The sequence below is a fragment of the Galeopterus variegatus genome, unplaced genomic scaffold (genome assembly GCF_000696425.1).
Source record: "Galeopterus variegatus unplaced genomic scaffold, G_variegatus-3.0.2 Scaffold2569, whole genome shotgun sequence".
Lineage (NCBI taxonomy): Eukaryota > Metazoa > Chordata > Mammalia > Dermoptera > Cynocephalidae > Galeopterus > Galeopterus variegatus.
In genome coordinates this window covers 47,704-68,946 of record NW_007728680.1, presented here as the reverse complement: position 1 = coordinate 68,946, position 21,243 = coordinate 47,704, and the positions used below count along the sequence as shown (strand labels likewise).

Genomic DNA, 21,243 nt, shown 5'->3' with positions numbered 1-21,243 from the left:
GACTCTTAGGAGAACCAAAATCCGAGTTGCAGACGGAGAAAAGAAAGGCTTTGGTAAAGACTTGGGGGTGGTCAGAGAGGGTGGAGGGAACCCAGAGGAAGCTAAGGACAGAGGGAGTAGTCAGCCACTTCTCAATCAAGTCGGCTTTCCTTTATAGTATCTGAGTTGCCCACAAGGGGCCACATTGTTATACCTAAGCTGCCTTGATCATGGGAGGACAGTCACATGCTTTTTCAATCTTGGACAGAGATTTTTAAGGCTAGAGTTGAAGACCTGTTGCTCTAGAGCAATGGTTCCAAAAATCCCTGGATAAAAATCTGACCCTACCCCAGAACCACTGCATTGGAATATCCAGGAGAAGGGCCTGAGAATCCATTTGTTCAATAAGCATCTTGGGCGATTCTTCTCATTATGAAAGTCTGGGAATGATGCTCCAGACCAGAGCTGTTTCATAATAACCTGGGGCTTCTTTCTGACTACGCAAATCGCACCCCCACTCTCCCACCCTATGCACAGACACGTTCTGACTAAAGTTCTTGAGAATCCCCATGGTTATGACCCACTGTTCCTGGGGGGACTGTATCATGATCTCTCAGATGTGTGGGGCTAGAAATGCTAACCCACTGGCCTAAAGGAGAGTTTCTAACCAACTGAGTATTGGGGAATCCAGTGGAAATCCTGCACTTAGATAATTGGCCCCGCTCTATTTCTCTGAGAGCAGTTCCCTCTGGTGTAGACAGTCCGATTGCCCACTCTATTTTGTGAAACAGTGGACCTCAATGTAATCCAGCATTTTTAAAAACCACCATATGTTTAAAAGCTGACTATTAAAGAAGGGTGAAAGAGGTACCATATGTAGACAAAGAAGACATTTTTGGGTTATTGCCATGGAAAGAGCTGGCTCTACTTGTTTATATGTTTAAGACCTAACGCTGCTTAGCGTCCCCAGCAGTGAAATTCATGAAGTATGCCTAAGACATCTATTCTCGGGAGTAATTTTGTAAATAAAGCCTTTGTCTCTACCAAAAGTATTTATTATGCATAGAAGTGGTTCAGAGGGCCTGTGCCCCTTGTGTGAAATTGCAAATTTGTGAAATTCAAACATTGTCATTTATTAATGACTAGTCAAGATAAATAATCTTTCTTAAACAATTGGCTTTGGGATATTCTTTCCAGAACAAATGGAAACATAAATTATACTTACTTTAATATTACAGAGAGAAGGGACCTACTGAGTAGAAAACTCAGGAATGTGCCTGTAAAAAGCATAGGGACTTCTCCTTTCTGGAGTTATTTCATTGTATTTTTAAAATAAATTTTAATATGTATGTTTAAGGTATACCCAAAGGAAATGAAATCACCACCTCATAAAGATGTCTGCACTGACATGTGTATTGCAGCATTATTCACAATAGCCAAGAGATGAAAATAACCTAAGTGTTCATTTTCAGACAAATGGATAAAAAACTGTGGTGTGTATTTATGGTGGAATATTATTCAGCCTTGAAAAAGGAGATCCTGCCATTTGCCACATCTTGGAGTTATTTTAGAATGAGAGATGTAAGGACAGTGCTGCCTTAAATAGGAGGTAGGAGGGTGGCTGGGAAGTGCCTTTAATGAGCTGATTTTTAGACCCTGATACACACTTCAGATCAAAACATAGCGTGAAGGTTTGTTCTTTCATCCATTCATTCAATTAACGATTTGGGGGCACCTATTATGTGACAAGATCTGTGCTAGGGGCTTTCTTGGTCCTTAGATGTCTTCGTGACATCAGAGTAACTTCAGGGGGAACTCAGTTTGATCCTGGAGGGCAGCAGTTGAGTATCTTGTGCAGATACTGTTGGTGACTTTGCATTCCCAGTTTAGCAGCGTCCTGGACTATGTGGATATTCTCCCTCCTCGAGAAGCCAAATAGCGTGGGCGTTATCCTTACATTTCCATGTATCTGTCGTAAAGCGGTGAAGGCGCCAAACTAAAGCCACCTGGCCTCTAGGAGTAAAATCAGTGCTTTACGTTCATACTACACGTCATAGCCTTAAAGGTTCTGTCACATACATCATCACTTGAATCTCAGCATAATTTTGAGACTTATAAATAACTTGAAATTATAACTAGCATTATTATTGCTCTTACACAGTGAAGAAAACTGAGGTTCCAGGAGGTTAAGTGATTTGCACAAGGTCACATGACTAGGACATACCAGAGCTGGAATTAGCATTGGTTTCCCTCTTAACCAAGTGCTCTTTCCACCCACAGAGAGCTCAGTGGCCTTATAACCGCCTCATCTCCCCAAAGGATCTGCTCCCCAGCCCCATCTCACAATGGTTCAAAATGTGAGGTATAAGACAGTGCTAAATGAAGAGAAGAGACTGCAGCCAGGTTCAAAAGGGACAGGCAACTGCTGCTGTGCCTTGGCATCGGCTCCAAGGGCAGGGGGTGGAGTGGATGGGATGGTCCATCCACCGCCACTCATTTTGGATCTTGAGAAACGGAGTCACCTCCTATATCACCTCCTACATCAGAGTATTGTAGAGTTCATATCCAGTCCTCTTCATGATAAAGGGAAGCCTAGAAAGGGTAGGAAAGTTTTGGTGAATTAGCAAGTTCATTGAGTTGTTTTGGAAGGTATTTCTATAACAAACACTGCTTTTACTTATTTCCTTTTTTTTTTTTTTTTTAACAGTCTGAGGGATATGAGAAAGCTATTCCAGTAGCTTTTCAACCCTAAACGCATTCTAAAACTCAGATGAAAACACAATGAGAAATGAATTCCTTTGTTCAGCTGTTATCCCTACTTTTTTTGTTGTTTTTGTGTTCGTTTTCTTTTTTTTGGCAGCCTGGCTGGTATGGGGATCTGAACCCTTGACCTTGATGTTATCAACACCATGTTCTAATCAAATGAGCTAATTGGCCAGCCCTAATTCAAGGTTAGATGACAGGTCTATGTCTGTCTGACACAGTAACATGAAGTCTCTATCCTCTCCAAGGGGACCCTTGGTGCCTTCGCTTTTTCTCCCCTCCTTAGGGATGAATTCAATCTTCTTCTAATCTGTTTAGGTACCTTAGGTCCAAAGATAAAAAGTTAGATTTTTGTGCACACACAAACCCACTCGTTCTGGGCTGACTCTATAAATCTGCTCCTTGCCTAAGTAGCAGAAACAAAATATGTTGCTTCCTCCTCATGGAAGGAATCGGCATTTCTTGAACAAGGACGGGGTAAGATGAGGCTCTACTGGCCTTTTGAACCTTGCTTCTCAGCTAGGGAAATGAATAACATCCTGATTGGCCTCAGTGGAGTAGAAGTGGGGGGAAAGGAGGGGGAATCCTGGCCCCAAGCTCCAGCCATGGCCTAGGAATCTCTTTATCCATAGGCGCCAAACTTGGCACACAATGAAACCAATGAGTTGAGGGGAAATCATAACCAGATTAACAGTTATTTGAGTATTTTTCACACGTACTAATGAAGTGGGCTTTTTACAAGGCCTAAGTAGAGCCTCTCTACAGGCAAGCAAGGATTCCCCAGTCCGCTCCTATAGGCAGTAAGGCCTGCAAGGGGAAAGGGCAGAAGCGGCCCCAGCCTTGGCCTGCTCCTGTGCAGCGGTGCAGAGAAGGTCCCCACACTCCGTCTCCGCTGCTAGACTGTTAGCAGGAGGTATGAACTGCTCTCATGCAGTAAGGCCTGCAAGGGGAAAGGGCAGAAGCGGCCCCAGCCTTGGCCTGCTCCTGTGCAGTGGTGCAGAGAAGGTCCCCACACTCCGTCTCCGCTGCTAGACTGTTAGCAGGAGGTATGAACTGCTCTCATTTGCCTTAATAGAGTGTTAACCCCAGTCCCTGGAACTTATGTTAACACTTAACACAAGGCTGGAACTGAGCAGGAAGGCCAAGGGACAGGCAGCTGAGGGCGGTTTGAGGATTGAACTCATGGGGTGAGGAGGAGGAGGAAAGGAAAGGGAGATGCCAGCTGAAAGTCAGCTGGATAAGTAAGCCAGATGTAGGGCCCCGACAGTGACTGCAAGACCGAGGTTCTGTCTGCTCCTGCTTCTGTCACGGCCCATGTCCCATCCCCTCCCTGGGCCTCAACGTCCTTGTTTTTTAAAAGAGCAGATAGAACCAGATAAGCTATACTCTGAGCAGCTAAAAAGAGCTTTGGGGGACAGGACAGGGTGAGGGGAGTGATTCTCCAACTTTAATGTGTGCACAGAGCCCCTGGGGATCTTAATAAAATGCAGATTCTGATGTAGTAGGTCTGGGGTGGGGGCTGGGAGGCTCCATTTCTAACAAGCATCCGGTGAGTCTGCTGGTCAGTGGACCACACTTCAAGCAGCAGAGGTTTAGAGGACAAGACTGGTTCTGCAGTCTACGCTCTGCCTCTCACTGGATTTCCCAGCATGTATTTCCACAGCCATGAAGTGGGGGTGGTGACAGTTGCCGTGTCTTCCTCCCTAGGGGTGTTGCGAGGATCAAGGGAGCAAACGCCTGTGAAAGAACCTCGTAAAGGGGGAAGCAGGGAGCCGTGGAAGGGTTACTGTCATTGTTAAGATTTCTATGCCTCATTGCTCACCGTGTGTGTTCCTGCAGCTTCTCAGCTTTTTCCTACATCCTTCCTGGTTTCCATGCCTGGGCTGCTGAGTCAGTGTGACCAGCCAAGGTTGAACAAATACTTTGACATGTCAAGGCAGGAAATGACAGTTCCCAGGCACCTTGGTGTTTCAGGTGTGGAATGAGCCCTGAAAACACCTTGTGTGATAAATGCAAGTGATATCAAGCTGAACCCCACCCCCACCCCCACCCCCATAGGCTGCAAGACCAGGAAATGAGGCTGAAAGTCGGGGAAGTCCTGTAAGAGGGGGCCTGAGCAGGCCAACTTTTGACGGTCAACTCTTCAGCCAGGTCTGTCACCAGTGCGCCCATGAGTCCATTTCTGTGCCCACCACAGGTGGCCATGATGATGTTTCTCTAGTGTGTTAGTTTGTTCGTGAGACCTTCACAGATAATTCCACAGTTACCCTGGGAGGTGAGAAACTAAGGGGACTGAGGCCAGCCATTTAACCACCCTAAGCCTGTGTCCTCACCTACAAAATGGGGTTGACAACGTCTGTCCTGCCTGAGGGAAAAACTAACATGATCCCACAATCAAAATGAAATAACTATGTGACAATACGAGGGCTTCAAAAAGTTCATGGAAAGATTCATATTCGTATTATCTTTTCTATTTTTCCACGAACTTTTTGAAGTACCCTCTTATGTACTGATTCTGTGAAATATGAGAGGTGTTCATGAGAGACCTCCTGCTCCAGGGGACGCGCCTTGTGCCTCCGAGCTAGGAGCACCCTGCCTTCACGCTCGTGCTCAGACCATGCCCCCCTGCAGAATGTCCTCCACCCACTTCAAGCCCTGGTGGAGCCCGTCCCCAGCCCCCGGCTCCGAGAGCATTCTCTGCAGTGTCCAAGCAGTGCTGCTTCTCTTCTTGCTCTTCTTAGGCCCCGAGACTGAGCAGCTTCAATATGAGGGCCTAGAAAGTCAGGATCCTGTTATGTTCTCTACAGCCTGTCAGAATAGCAAGCCAGGCCCAGATCTTCATCCCAAGTCCCCTGCAGCTGAAAATCTGGTATGGGTTTTCCCCTTGGAGTGAGAGCCAGTGGATTTAAATGGCAGAGGGAGGTGGACGACTCACCACACATTACAAATAGAAATGCCTGTTGCCCAAACTGGGGGCACCATTTCACAGCCCACATAGTTAGGCCACTACCAAAATAACAAAACCAAAAATGAGTCAGGTGTCCAACCAGTCAACTCCAGTACCCCAGGCACAGCCAAGACCCTCCCTTTCCCCACAGCTACTGCCCAGGGGGCTCAGAGGAGCGAATAGCTCCTGACTCCAGATAGGAGCCAATTGCTCACCCATCCCTACCTGGCTTTTGAAATTCCAGAGGCCAGCAGGAGCCCAGGCCTGCAGTGTTGGGCCTCCAGACACCTCGGCCAGCTGGGGAAGCAGAGAGGTCTCCCTGTGAGGAACTGCAGATCCTCAGAGAGGAGAATAAAAGGTCAGAAATAATCCAAAAGGACAAGCCACTCATGTCTGTGTGTATATTGGGTTTCACATCTGAAATCCAGTTGTGATAAATCTGATGGATTTTGAAACATCTTCTTTGATTAGTAAAAACAGAAGACTTCTTGGCCCCTGGTTTCAGACTTCAAAGTTCTCAGTTGAGGGGCCGGCCCGGTGGTGCACTGCTACAGTGCACTGCTTGGGAGTGCGGCGACGCTCCCGCCGAGGGTTCGGATCCCACATACAGACCGGCTGCTCACTGGCTGAGCGAGGTGCGGGTGCAACGCCGAGGGTTGCGATCCCGTTGCCGGTCCCGGTCCGGTACGGGCGCGACACTGAGGGTTGCGATCCGTTGCCGGTCACGAAAAAAGACAAAAAGGGGAAAAAAAAAAAAAAAAAAAAGTTCTCAGTTGAGGGCCTTGAGTTTGACTTATAAGTGGAGCACAGAAATCACAGGATTTTAATTGGGTTGCTCCCCCCACCCCTTATTGCCAAACTGTAAAAACCACTTTAAAATTCTGGAATAGGAAGATTGAGCTGAAAACCCCCTTACTGGTACCGCAGCCATATTTTCAAAATAAAAATTCAGCCTGGGTTTTAGTGGGGAAAGTCCAGGCTTTGAAGCCAGATGAACCTAGAATCAGAATTCTGACTGCACTCTTGATATTGTCTCTTGAGCAAAAATTTTACATCTTTCTGCCTCAGTGTCTTGATCTGTGAAGTGAAGATCAGAGCATCAACGTCACAGCGTTATAGGGATGATTTAACTGAGGTAGTGTATGTAAAGTGGTAGCTACGCCTGGTATAAAATAGGCCCTCAGCATATGTTAGTTCTCTTACCTTTCCTGATACCTGATCTGACCACAGACCTAATTATTTGGAAACAGGGCTGTCCTGGAAAGCCCAGTTTGTCTTCTTGCTGTCTTGAGTGATACAGTTCCATGAAGTTTTTCCATTCAAGGAGTTGTTAGGTTTCCGAGGATACAGCTTGTCTTCCATTGTATTGTATTCTGAGCCTTGCCATAGGAGTCCTTTTTTTTTCTTTTCTTTTTTTTTTTTTTTGGTGGCTGGCCAGTATGGGGATCCCAGTTTGTGACCTTGGTGTTATAAGGCTGCACTCTAACTAACTGAGCTAACCGGCCAGGCCTATAGGAATCCTGTAACAGCGTGCTGTGCGGACGTTTTCTCTTCCCCCTCAGAAGCAGGCCAGAGCATCCTGAAAGAAATATTTTCGGGCCGGCCCGGTGGCGCACTGGATAGTGCGCGGCTTGGGAAGCGCGGCGGCGCTCCCGCCCGAGGGTTCGGATCCCACATACAGACCGGTTCCCGCTCGCTGGCTGAGCGAGGCGCGGGAGCAACGCCGAGGGTTGCAATCCCGTTGCCGGTCCCCGGTCCGGTACGGGGGCAACACTGAGGGTTGCGATCCGTTGCCGGACACGGAAAAAAGACAAAAAAAAAAAAAGAAATATTTTCATTGCAGTCAAGCCGCAAAATGATTCTTCTCTTCCAACTTGAAGGGGTAAAAATCATGACTGTGCCAGGTTTAAAGCAGAGGAGCAAAGGGTCTCTGGGATCCAGTCTGGGAAATGCCATTTTCAGCCTGACTTGGAAAGCTCTCTCATTCTCTGAAACACCTCCTGGTCTGGGCTGAGTGTGGAGTGGGTCGAAATTCTCCTTACTGGGACCTACGGAGATAACTGACTTTGGGCTCACAGCAAATGGCAGGGGCTCTGCTCAGTGACCTCATGATATGTGAAGGGCCCAGACATTCCTTGATAGTCTTGAAAGGGTGTCTCCTAGGAAGCTGTGTCATGTTTACCCTAAAGATAGTTGGAGGTACAGGGGACAAAGGTGACAGGTAAAAGAACTTGATTTTAAAATCAGCTCCTTCCAGAGTTGTTGTTCTACCCCTTTCTGATCTGATGTATGAAATTTGTACAGAGGTGGAATCGCTTCTGCCATTTTTCACACACAAGTTGGTGCACATTCCTGATACGAATTAAAAAGAAATATGTGGCATGTACACAGAGATGAGTCAACATCGCGTGCGGTCAGCCATGGCCACTGGGAGAGGAGTCAAACGCAGGCTGCAGAGCTGCAGGCTCGCCTGCCCCCAGCCGGGTCAAGACTGAGCCCTGGACTTGACGGGCTGGGGGGGGACACGGCAAGGTCAGGCCCTCCCCTCACATGCCTCTTACCTCCCGTCCAAGGCCCAGCACGCGTGCTTCTCTCCGGGGGTGTCTTTTTCCTCTCAAGTTTTTCTTTTTTTTTTCAGTGTCTTGTTTTGTTTACTGATTACAAAAATTGTGGGAAATATATGGCAATGCATAAAGTAACAGACCAATCCCCTGTAACCTAACTACCCAGAGACAACCATGGTTAACATTTTGTCAGAAATCATTTAGAATGTTTTTCTGTGCTTCTTTTACATTGTTCAGTAATAGCAGCTATATACTTTTGTCCTGCTTTTTCTATTTAACATGGTATCTTAAAGAATTTCCCCTCTTATAAATATCATTTTTCATGACTACCTAATATTCTGCGGTAAGAATGAAATATAATTTACTTCACAAATGCTGCCTTGTAAGGTTGTGTTGAAGTGGTCATGAGCATCTTTATGTATGAAGGTTTGTTGGCTTCCTAGATTATTTACTTGAGCTAGACTTCTGGAAGTAGCATCCATAGGTCAGTAGTTGGGCATGTTTTTAACTCCTAAAACATATTGCCAAATTGCCCCTCAGATAGCTTATACCAGTGACAATCCCACCAGCAACAGTCTGTCTCGTTCCAACCTTACCCACAGTATGGTTCTGCTTGTTTATTAAAGAATTAGGGGGCTGGCCGGTTAGCTCAGCTGGTGAGAGTGTAGTATTATAGTACCAAGGACAAGACTTTGGATCCCCGTACTGGCCAGCCTCCAAAAAAAGAAGAGAATTTAGGGAACATTGAAGTCCTATCTCCACTCTCAAATGGGAGGATGTTATTGGGAGGTAAGGGACCTCTCCTTCATCAGAACGGCCAGCCTCCAAAAAAAGAAGAGAATTTAGGGAACATTGAAGTCCTATCTCCACTCTCAAACGGGAGGATGTTATTGGGAGGTAAGGGACCTCTCCTTCATCAGAACCGTGGCCACTTCCCCTACTCTCCTGTGCCCCCTGCAGGCATCCTCAGACAGGTGGGGTGCACATGCCCACCTGTGTGTTTTGACTCCATGTCAAAGGCCCTTGCTGTGAAATTGACACATAACCAATCAGCCTTAATGGTGGAGTTTCCCAGGCTCGGAGCTGATGCCGCCATTCCCCATCCCTCTATTGCTCTTCTGGCTGCTTGTCTTCTGGCCCAGGGTTTCCTCAGTCACTTTCTTTACTTTCTAAGCCTCTCATAGAATCCCACTCCCCACAGGAAGAGCTGCTTACAGAGCCCTGGGGTAATCCTCTATGTTTGAATAGCCCTGTGCAGTTCTGTAACAAATTTAGTTATAGATCTAATTGGCTTTTATTCATGATTGATGAATCAGGGCAGCCTCCATTCTACGAAATGGAATGAGAGCTTCCACTGCAGAGTTGCAGAACAGTGGGTTTTGTAAGGTGGGAACAAGAAAATAGAGCAATAGAGAAAAAATCTGACTGGTTAATATCAGTTTACTTTTTTTGTAAGGGTCAAAACAGAGGGGGTTATTACACTGACTCTGGTAGACTGGAATCTCCTTTTTTCAGGGAAAACTGGTCTGTTTGGGGATCTATCTGCTTCTTTAAAGTTTCAGTTTTGATTATGTGTTATTTAGCACGAGTGACTCCATTTTGGTTTGGTCTGATCTGTTGGGCCTAGTGCAGAAGCTCAGTCTGAAACAATAGCCTCCTCCTTGAACTTGTTAAGATAAGCGAGCAGATACGATGTTGATGGAGGGGAGGGGGACAGAGAGGGGAGGAAAGGAGGAATTGGTAAAGGGACACGAAAATCAACTACACTGTATATTGATAAGTTTAAGAAAACAATTGATAAGTTAAAAAAAACAATAGCCTCCTATCATTTTTGTTTGACACACTCTTTCATATGTGAGAGTGCTTCAAAAAGTTCATGGAAAGATTTGTATTATCTTTTAATTCTATTTTTCCCCTGAACTTTTTGAAGTACCGTCATGATATCTGATCCGATGCTCACAACAGCCCTGGAAGGCAAATATTCATTTCCCTGTTTTATATGTATATTATTTTCCTAGGGCTGCTTAACAAATTACCATAAACCTGGTGATTTAAAATAACAGAAATTTATTCTCATATTTCTGGAGGCCAGAAGTTCAAAGTCAAGGTGTCAGTAGGGTCACACTCCCTCTGAAGGCTCTAGGGAAAATCCTTCCCTGCCTCTTCCAATTTCTGGTGGCTCCTGGCATCCCTTTGCTTGTGGCAGCATAGTTCAAATCTTTGTCTGTGTCTTCACATGGCTTTGTTCCCTCTGTGTCTATGATCTCCCTCTCCTTTCTCTTATAAGAACACCAGTCATTGGATTTAGGAGCCACTCTGAATCCAGGATGACCTCATCCTGAGATTGTTAATTACATCTGCAAAGACCCTATTTCCAAATAAGGGCACATTCTGAGGCTTCAGAAGGACATATCTTTTAGGAGGGGATGTCATTCAACCTATTGCAGTAGGTAAAGAAACCAAAGTTCAAGGAGGAAAAATGACTTTCTCAAGGTCATAAAGTGAAAAAGTAACAGGAGTTGGCATTTGAACCCAGGTTTTCTGCTTACCATATGCCTTTTCATTAGGTAAAAACAAGACTCTTATGGTATAACTGCTTGATTATATTATCTGGTTCATAGAAAATGAAATTTGGGGGCTGGCCAGTTAGCTCGGTTGGTTCGAGCATGGTGCTGATAACACCAAGGTCCAAGGTTCAATCCCTGTACCAGCCAGCCACAAAATAATAACAACAACAACAACACTAATGATAATAATAACAACAATAATAATAATAAAATAAAAATGAACGAAAACAGAATTTGGTAGCTTTTACCCTAGGATGCTCAAACATCAGTTCACCGTTATTCTGTCAGTATATTATTTTCAATTACATTGAAACTATTAGTGTCATTCATTTATTTTCTACGTGGAAAGGGGGGAAATTTAGACTCGAGATTAGTGGCTTGCCCAGAATAACAGAAAAGTTAATGGGAGAATTCTGATTATAACCTAAAAGTCTTGATTTGTAATTTGTATTTTAAAAGTATGCATTATGATCCTATATTGCAGTTGTGAAAGTGGCCGCACTGTCAGAATGACCACTCTGTATTGGGTAGCAAGGAACTTCTTAGTGTCTCAGTTACTGTTGAACTCTTCTTCCCTGGCTCAGGACCATTTGATATGTTGGCCACACGTGGCAGACTCTTTATAGACCCCTGGCCAATGAATAGTCCCTCCTCACTAGGGGCCCTGCCCTGCCCTGAGGGCCTGTGAGGACAGACGTTCGTGCCATTGCCACACCTGGCACATCGCCCTCTCCTGGCTTTTCAACATTAGCTCAGGCAGTTCTTTCCTGTGCTGTTATCTTTCCTTTCTCTTTGTTCAGTTCACTTCCAAACTGGAGTACAGGTTGAACATCCCTAATCTGAAATTCTGAAATCCAGAATGCTCCAAAATCCAAAACTTTTGGAAGACCAATATGACGCTCAAAGGAAATGCTTATTGGAGCATTTCAGATTTTGGATTTTCGGATTAGGGATGCTCAACCAGCTAAATTTGTGCAGATATTCCAAAACCTGAAAAAACCTGAAATCCGAAACACTTTTGGTGCCAAGCTTTTCAGATAAGGGATACTCAACCTGTAGTAAATCCTTTAAACCAGCCTAATGCCCAAAGCCCAAAACCCAAACCCCACAGCCAAATGGATGAATATGGGACAAACGTGGTTCAGTGATTGTCACAAGTTTGGTGGGCATTAGACAATCTGAGTCATAAAAGATTGCTGGAATCCATGCCCCTGTGTGCTGTACCAAGTCTGTCTGTGGATGTGGACTTGTAGTTATCTTGGGAAGCAGCCTAACAGGTTGGGAGGGACAGATGTGGTCCTCAAATCCTCTCACTCTGCCTGCCCTCGCACAGTGAACCAATCTGTTAGTCATGACATAGTACATACTGACCGATATAATGAAATATAGTGGACATCCAGTGACCAGGTATATTAGTCAGGATTCTCCAGAGAAACAGAACCAATAGGACATGAAGAGATTTACTATGGAAATTGACTCCCATGACTATGGAAGCAGAGAAGTTCCACTATCTGCCGTCTGCAAGCTGGAGAACCAGGGAAACAGATGGTGTAGTTCAAGTCTGCAGACCTGTTCATCAGGGGAGCCAGTGGCCTAGGTCCTGGTCCACATCCAAAGGCTTGCGAACCAGATGGGCCGATGGTGTAAGTCCCAGTCTGAGCCCGAAGGCCTGAGAATCAGAAGCACCAGTATCTGAGGGCAGGAGAAGATACAGGGTACTTCAGAAAGTTTGTGGAAGAATGGAATGAAAAGATAATTCAGGTCTTTCCGTGAACTTTTTTCCACCTGTAGATGTCCCAGCCCACACAGAGAGACTGAATGCGCTGTTCCTCCACCTTTTTGTTCTGTTCAGGCCCTCGACTGTGTGGTGCCCACCCACATTGGTGAGAGGGGTCTTCTTTACTCAGTCCACTGATTCAAACGCGCATCTCTTCCAGCAACACCCCACAGACACACCCAGAAATACTGTAATGTTTGACCAGCTATCTAGGCACCCCTGAGCCCAATCAAGTTGACTCATAGAGCTGACCATGCTAGCATCAAGTAAAGCTAATGTCGTCAGCCTGTGCTTGTATGAAGCAGCTTGTAGTGTGGAGAGAGCAGTGCTCGCCACAGCCCCCGTCCCTCCCACTCAGTGTGGTCAGCAGTTTGGTGAGCTAGTCAAGGAGGCTGTCCAGTGATTGCCTTCATCATGCCTAGGATCAGTTCTTGGTTATTGTAGACATCAATATTATTATCAAGAGCCCTCACCCAGAAGGGCTTTCATCTTGAAGAGCATTGTTTAATGCAAGTTTTGTTTTTGGTATCTTGCCTCCCTGGTAGCTGGGAAAGCTCTCAGCAAAGTCCAGATCCTGCGCTGAATCTAACTGATGCAAAGTGGAGGCTGTGCCACAGTCTCATCAATAGCAAGGGTGTGACTAGACACTATCGGCTGACAGGAGCACCCTCCCCGCCCCACTCCGTCTCCACGCTCTGGGCTGCCTTGCCCCATTGACCATGGTATACAAAGGCAGAGCACGTGTTTCCCTAGCCTCCCCAGGAGCTGCCAGCTTACCAGCTGTCACAGCATGCCTTTAATGGGTTTTTGAAACCCAAGAGCCTGACCCATTTCTCCTCTGGGGAGAGGATATAACACAGGATGCCAAACCAGGAAGCTCACCTGTATGAGACCAGCTCTCTGCCATCCCAGGCAGATTGTTTTGATTTTTCAAACTCTTGGAATCTCCAAATCTAAATTAAGTACACAGAAAACATTAGAGTAAAATTGTGACATTGTTTCCTGATCACTTGTCATTTTCCTCCTTCCTCTTATTTAATTTTATTCCATTTTTGCCTACGCTTGCCTGAGATGTCCAGGATCTGGTACCTCACCCAAAGGGTATTGACTCTGAAGTCCCCGTCAGATTTCTTAGATGGTCATAATCAGTCAGTAAACAAATCTGTTTTGAGCAGGCATGATGTACAAAGTCCTGTGCTTAATTCCGTTATGGAGGAATTCATGCCTTCAGGAGGCTCTAAACTAGATCATGTGACAATATAAGGCAGTATGGGAATAAGACCATAGAATGATTTATGGGGTCCATAAATTAACCTGGGGTCCATGTGGGCTTCAGAGGCATCCACAAACATCCCACAAGCACACAAATTTAGGGTAAGTTCATAGTTTTCATCAACTTTATCCCAAAAGGTAAAGAACCTTTTGTCCTATCAGAGTTTGTGGAAGAGCATTTATTAGACCTTAGGTAATTGCTCAAGGTTTCATTAAGCAGGAAAGACTTGACCTCAGTCTTGGAGAATGGCATTCAGAGAATAGCAGGGAAGGCAGCAGCCCTGAAGGAAAGGATTCCCAGGCAGCATCACGGGAAGACTATTACATCTAGAACCAGTTACCTCATGTCTTTCAAACTCAGCAGGATGTAAATCTGTAAAATGGTGATAATTGCTGCTTCCCAGAGTTTCGTGAAGTATCACAAGCTCCTTTATTTATTTATCTATTTATCTATCTATCTATCTATCTATCTATCTATCTATCTATCTATCTATCTATCTATTCTTTTTGGCTTACTCTGTATCCCCATACCTCAGTACAGTGCTTGATTCATATCACAGTGGACACTAATCAATATTTGATGAATGTGTGAGTTTACTGAAGTAATAAACGTGAGCGGGCTTTGTAAACAGCAGAGCATTGCTTCAGCAAAAGACCGTTGTTGCCAAGCGTGTGCAGTTTGTGCTTTGCAAACAGCCTGCACTAAATAAGCATCTCCTCCCTCTTGAAACTGACCCTTTCCCCATAATGGCACCCAAAGAGCCAGCCATCTGATGGAGTGTCTGCAGGCTGGCCAGATGAGTGATAGCTGTGCTGTCAACACTGACAAGATGTGCCGTTTCCTAAGAGTGACCTCACCCTCCAAGGGCGTGGCCTCTTCACCCCAGCGCCTGCTGATGTGCACACACCTGCAGCCGTGCTCTCACTCCTTGGCTGGGACACTCCATGAGCTCCTTTGCTGTCCTTGGCAAAGGGGCTGCCAGGGATGGGAGGGAGGGACAGGAAGGGGGTTTTGCAGAGCCTCTGCTGGGATTCCTTCTAGTAGGAGAAGCAGAACCACTGATTGTATCTTCCTTGAGACTTCTCAGGACAGCAGAAATAATCAAGTGACCCTTTGCTGAACACTTTAGTGTCGCCCATGTCCTACCCACAACCTCCTAGCCATGCCCATGCTGAGAGAGAACAGACCTTCTATCAGTTTTCCTCACCTGTGTGCCACCTAGTAGACAGGGTGACTCATCATCATTACCATGATATTCCAAGGCATTTGGACTGGTTGGGAGTGGAAGAGTTTTAAAAGGCATTAGTTAAAGGTGACAGGATTTCTCAGAATAAGTTGAGGAGGATGGAGGTGATTTCTGCATATGACAGTTCTCCACTGCTGGTGCCGCTAAGGGAGGCAGTGACTGAGCTGATAGAATGAGCTCCAAGCTAAGAATTAGGAGCCCATGTTCCACATCTGTCACTTAGAAATTCTGAACATATGTCACTTCACTTCTCTGAGCTTCCAGCTCCTCCTCTATAAATTGGGGTAGTCCTTGTACTACCTCTCGGGACCACTGTGACAGTCAAGTGCTGATGCCTCGGTAGTGTAAAGGTATGCATACTTGTTACTGTTAACACTAGCTCATGATTTTTTCCTACGTACTGTTCCTTATACCCTAAAATATTATATACTCCTCTGGCCTTTACCGTCTGTCATGGACTGGGCCACGCTTTGCCCTGAACCCTTCTTGCTTTATTGTTCTCTTCCTGATTTGGCTTCTGATATTCCCTTTGGCCCTACTGTCAGCTCGCCTGCCCTGACCTCTACACACAATATGTACAAACACTGACTGAGCTCCTTTCTAGAGGGAGGCACCCTCTTCCTGTGAAGTGAGAAAATGAATGGTCATTTTCTTCCCAGTTTTCCAAGCCGTCTAAAACATCTTTGTGTGTAAGAAAGCTGAGTATACAGGGAAGAGGAGGGCCCACGTTTTCTTGGTCATTCCCTCTTCTGGACATCACTAAGCCTAGGTGTCCCTGTGGTTCTGAAGAGGCAGCCTCTTCAGAAAAACAGTGATGCTATAGCTCTTGATCCTGTCAAGTAAGACTGGAAAAGCACTAGAGGAAAGCACAGACTCTAGGCGGGAACCTTGCTTTATCTCTTCTCCTTTGAAACAGAGCAAAGAGTTATTAGTTTCACTTCAGAGATGGGAAAAGGAGATAGAGGGACTTGCCTGACATCACTCAGTGAGTAGACAGTAGACTCAAAAGCTTTATGTCATCAGCCCCTGTGTGTCCTTGGGGAACTGGGCCCAGGGGAGCTGTTGCTAGTGTTGGTTGAGTGTTGGCTCTGGGCTTGGCACTGCCAGCACTGACTCTAGCACAGTTCAGGCCCTTGGAGGATCGGCTGACACTCAGCACCCCACCCCCAGGTCCCAACACCTAGCTCCCCAGACCTAAATCCTCACCCTACTTGATGGTGAGAAAAGGTGTGTAAAGTCAGTTTTCTATTGCTTATAACAGAATACCTGAAAGTGGGTAATTTATAAAGAAACTAAATTTATTTCTTACAGTTTTGGAGGCTGGGAAGTCCAAGGTCCAGGGAGCCTATCTGGTGAAGGTCTTCTTCTGGGTGGGAACTCTCTACAGAGTCGTGTGGTGATACAGGCAATCACATGGCAAGGATGTCAAGAGCTCTTTTATGTGCTCTCCTTATAAAGCCACCAGTCCACACCCATGACAACCCATTAAACCACCAACTTATTACTCCACAAATGGAATAGTCCGTTTACAAGGGCACAGTCCTCCAGATCTAATCACCCCATAAATGCCCCACTTTCCACCATCATATTGGGAATGAAGCTTCAGCATGAGCTTGGGAGGACATTCAAACCACGGCAAGGTGGTATAGGGCAGCTCCGCATTCCTGAGTCCTACCTGACAAGCTCATCCCAAGCAGTCCTCTCCCAAGGTGGGCCTCTTCTTGAGGAGGCGCATTTATACAGGCCCATTCTCCCAGTGCCAGGAATCTACCCTACAATTAGGTAAGAGATAAATCAAAGCCAAACTTGGCTGATGAAATTCAGGAGCCAGTAGTGACCCTTGCCACACATGTAAATCCCTGCAGGCTGGCAAAGGGCCTTTGTCTAGTCAGGAGAGTTCAGAATTATCTAGCCCTCTTTGCTGATGTATGGAGTCACCGGCTGTTGGAGTGTTTACTAACGGTTATCACCTCGATGCTTCGGCCATTATCAGAGGCAGGGCCGCTTGCCGGGGCTGGGGCTCGCACCCTCTCTATTACCACCTGTCATTGGCAGAGAGTGTGTGCTGACACTGCCCAGTCCCGACCGCCTAGGGAAGATAGTTTCTGACGGCTGATCAAAGAAGAGAAGCAAGGCCTGATAAAGAGTGTGTGTTTCATGTACTTTTAACTTTGGGAAACACTGGCATTTGCATTTTTTCCCCATCTTCCTGGTGCTGGCAGGAACCAAGCCCAATAAATGCAGCGGATTCAGTTACCTAACACTGGGGAAATGGTATGTGCTTAAAGCAACAGAGCATGACTATAATCTCTTTCCAAAGAGAGTGGATGAAATAAGCTTTCACAGAAGACTTGCTGTATAATAAAGTAGAATAATTTAAATTTGGACTTTGAAGTGATCTTGCATGTAAAAATCTAATCTTGGCATTCAGCAGAACACTGCGTACTTTTTGAAATTGGGGAGCAGCTCTGGATTAAGGAATGATTCTTGCTGAAGATGCTATCACACAATTCTATTGCTGGTATCCCCCAAATAGCGCCGGGTTGTGCACGTGTCCTTGGGCAGCCGGGAGACTGTGCAGTGTAGGAGAATGACTTCTGGACTCAGACAGCAGTAGATCTGAGTTCTTGAACCAAGTCTGCCACATACTCGCTGTTCGATCTTGGGCCATAACTTCTCTGAGCTTCAACTGTAAAATGAGGAGGTTGAGTATAAGTTATAAGATATAATGGTTTAGAAAACTTGTTTAAAAAATTTAGGTTATGTAACCCCTTTTCTAAATGGAATTTTAGGTGGAGTCCCATTGTATCAAACAAAGAAAGGTAGAGATGTTTTGGTTCAACCTGGGAAAGTGGTTCTTTTCCCTTGTCTTAGTTCTCGAAGCAGTCTCTGACAGCCAGAGGAACGCTGTAGCTCCTCAGAAACAGTTTTAAAGCCACCAGCCTCTACACTCTCTCATCCAGTGGCAGGGACTGTTTTATTCCGCACTGCACATCCCTGTTTCGTGACGTTCTCCTGGTCATCCATCTTGCAAAAAGGCTAAACTAGACCCTGGGCTTGGAGGGGAGTTGGTGCTGGGTAGGTAAAAAGAATAGCATGCTCTCAGAAGGCACAGATTCAATGTCCCATGTCCCATGTGTGCCACAGGTACCTTTGACCGGAGCGTGACCCTGCTGGAGGTGTGCGGGAGCTGGCCGGAGGGCTTTGGGCTACGGCACATGTCCTCCATGGAGCACACAGAGGAGGGACTCCGGGAGCGGCTCGCCGATGCCATGGCCGAGTCACCAAGCCGGGATGTCGTGGGATCCGGAACAGGTAAAGGTGTCATCAGATGTCTAGCCTGACTTGGTTATGACAGGCACCTGTCGGTGCAGAGCTTCTCTGGTGGGGAGAGGATGTATGTTTGTCTTTACCACTTGTTTCTGTAGTCAGTACTCTGATTGCTGTCCATTTTAGAAGCCTTTAGTGTTGGAAAACCCTCTGTAAAGGGGAGTTTCCAGTGGAACTGCCCCCTCCTACATGGGATAACACATACAAAAATGTCATGATGAACACAATTGTATTGTGTAAGTGGCTCCCAGAAGGACACCTTATCCAGGAGAAGGTATCCCCAAGTTTCCAGCAGCACTTAGGCACAGAGTCCTAAGGCAGTACCTTCTTTGGTCATGCTTAAAGCTTTATAGATTGGCAATACTGGGGCCTGCCAACCTGGGAGGGAACAAGCACGAAGCAGGTAGGGCTGGTTTCAGCCACCAGACGGCTTTTTCTTATACTGCTTTTTGTCCTGTACTCTTGCCTCGGAGAGAGTCCAGTGACTGGGGCCTGGGGAATTTTTCTGCATCCCTAGAGCAATCAGAAGACGCCCTTAGATGGTGAGCGAGCACTGCCGCAGGCACGTGCCTGTACAAATGCGCACACGTGCACGCAGGAAAGACCACACTTTCTTTCTCCACACAACTGTAATACAGCCTGCCTCTCCTCTTCAAAGTACTTCTTCGTTCTAGATATCTGTACTGTTAGTGCCTGGTCCAGCCCTGCTTTTGTGCCTGACAGTGACTCTTCTACTTTCTGAGGTCAATAGGAACTTTTTATTGGGTTCAGCAGACCCTGGCTGGAGGCCTTCCTTCTCTTACTTGTCTGAGTCTTCTCGAGACCTTTATTCTTTGCTGCAAACTGCTCCATCCCTGCGCCACGCCTGCCTGGAGGGAAGATCCCAGTGAGGAGAAACTTAAAACCCTGGGACAGGTTCTAATAGGGACCGGCAGGATTTAGAGAGTCAGATCATTTTTGGCAAGGCTTGAAATATCTGACGTTATCACAGAGTCTCACTTCCCTGTGGACCCTCCAGGTCTTTGAGATGTTTGGGTTTAGCAGTTAGGCTTTGCCCTCTCTTCTTCCCCATCCCCATACCAATCCCTCTGTTCCTACACTGAGAGGATGGAGATCCAGCCGCTGCATGGCATTAGCTCAGTGGCCTGCCCATAGTGCTTGTGCAGTAATTGGCAAATGAGCAGACTGCAGTGGATGGATGCAAGGGAGGAAGAGAAGGAGTTTGGCTAGAGATAGAGCAGAGCCTTAGCTGGCCATAGGAGCAGCCATTCTGAGGACCAGGCCCCTTCTGCACCCCCTTCTTCCCTGGAGAGACAGGAGACGTGGACCTTGGGAGCTAAAACAAGCCATGTCCCACACCATCATGCACACACATGTGCAGACACATCACCCCACCACTCCACCCCCGTCATAAAACCCCCAACTCCTGGATAATATGGTGTCATGCCATTGTTCTCCCCCCTGGACCCAGAGATGAGGAGCAGCCCTGCCATTTACCAGGGCTCTGAGTCAAGTTCCCTTGAGAGCTGGCTTCAGAGAAGGAAGATTTTCCCTCTGTGAACCTTGCTCATGGCACAGCCTTTCCCTGCATCTCCAGGGCCCCTGGCCAGCTTTGGCTCCCAAAAGTCAGAGCCAGGTGTCACTATACTGACTCCCCAGGAGCCTCCCTCTTCTGAGGGCCAGAGAAGCTCCTGGATGCAGTCTCTCTTCTCCACCTACCTTCTCAGGAGCCCCTTGGAGCACCTCGGCGTCATGCGGCAGGCAGATTTGAAGGTACATTCAGTCAGTTGTGGCACTTCAGCCTGGCATAGACAGTAACCTGAGGAAAACTGGCACGATTCATCTGCCAGACAGCTGAGGGATTCAGAGCAGTCTTTGTGGCCTCAAGCAGGTTCATGAAATTAAAAAGAATTAAAAAAAAAAAAAGAAAGAAAGAAAAAAAGAAAGAGGAAATTAAAACTGTATGACCCACAGGTCAGAAAAAAGGAGACTCCCTTTTTTCAGCAGAAGGATTTCATTTTCCTTCCCAAACTGTCACCAAAAGGGATTCTGTTGGTTTTCTTTGACCATATTAGATGTATGTCTTTTTATAAAAAAAAAAAATATTTTGCCTCTGTTTTAAAAGCCAGTACATAAAGCAGATATTATGGAAGTTAACTGGTTTCTTTCTTTGTTGTTGAGAATGACTTTTCACATTTTCCAACTAAAGATTAAAGGATCGACCTGGTAGTGCAGCCTAGCACACCCATGCCAAAGCCAGTCTACTACCCAGAGTTAGCCAGGGAAATTCCACGCAGTATGTACAGGTGAGAGTTTCCAGCAAGTCACCCTTTGCCTGTAGCAACCTCTCCGTCCCTCTCTTTCTTCCCACAACCCTACTTCTCTAGGTGGCTCCTAGGATAAACAGATAAGATGACATCAAGTGTTTGCCTCTGTTAGGTACTCTGATGCCCCAGAGATAAGTCAATTCCTTTAATGCCTTCTAGCAGGCACTTCCTGTGATACAGCAATCAGGGCCGATGGCCTCTTATCAAGTATGAATGAAGCATAAAGGCCAACCCAAAACTTGCTCTCGTGACCCCTGACACTGCAGCCCATTATGTAACACGCCTCATTATTATGTAGGTTTAGCTAGTGGTGTGCCTGTAAACGTTTAACAACCAGCTCTCCAAAGGAGTGCAGGAAAGCCCTGATTTGAGGGTTTCTGTAGTGGAAAAACTCCTATCATGACCAATTTCACGCTATCAACATGATGTCATTCGGCTAGCAGCGTTCCTGAAGCTCTAACAGTCAGCTA

General features: G+C 46.2%; 1 protein-coding gene across 1 annotated transcript in view; it reads left to right on the top strand.

Annotated features, from left to right (window-relative positions):
* BCAS3 (breast carcinoma amplified sequence 3) overlaps positions 1–21,243 on the top strand; it is a 224,387-nt gene that overhangs the window by 181,285 nt on the left and 21,859 nt on the right. Inside the window, exon 2 of the mRNA XM_008582323.1 lies at positions 18,264–18,431. Coding sequence (XP_008580545.1) covers positions 18,335–18,431 — 97 coding nt within the window. The 5' untranslated portion in view covers positions 18,264–18,334. The remainder of the gene's footprint in view (positions 1–18,263; positions 18,432–21,243) is intronic.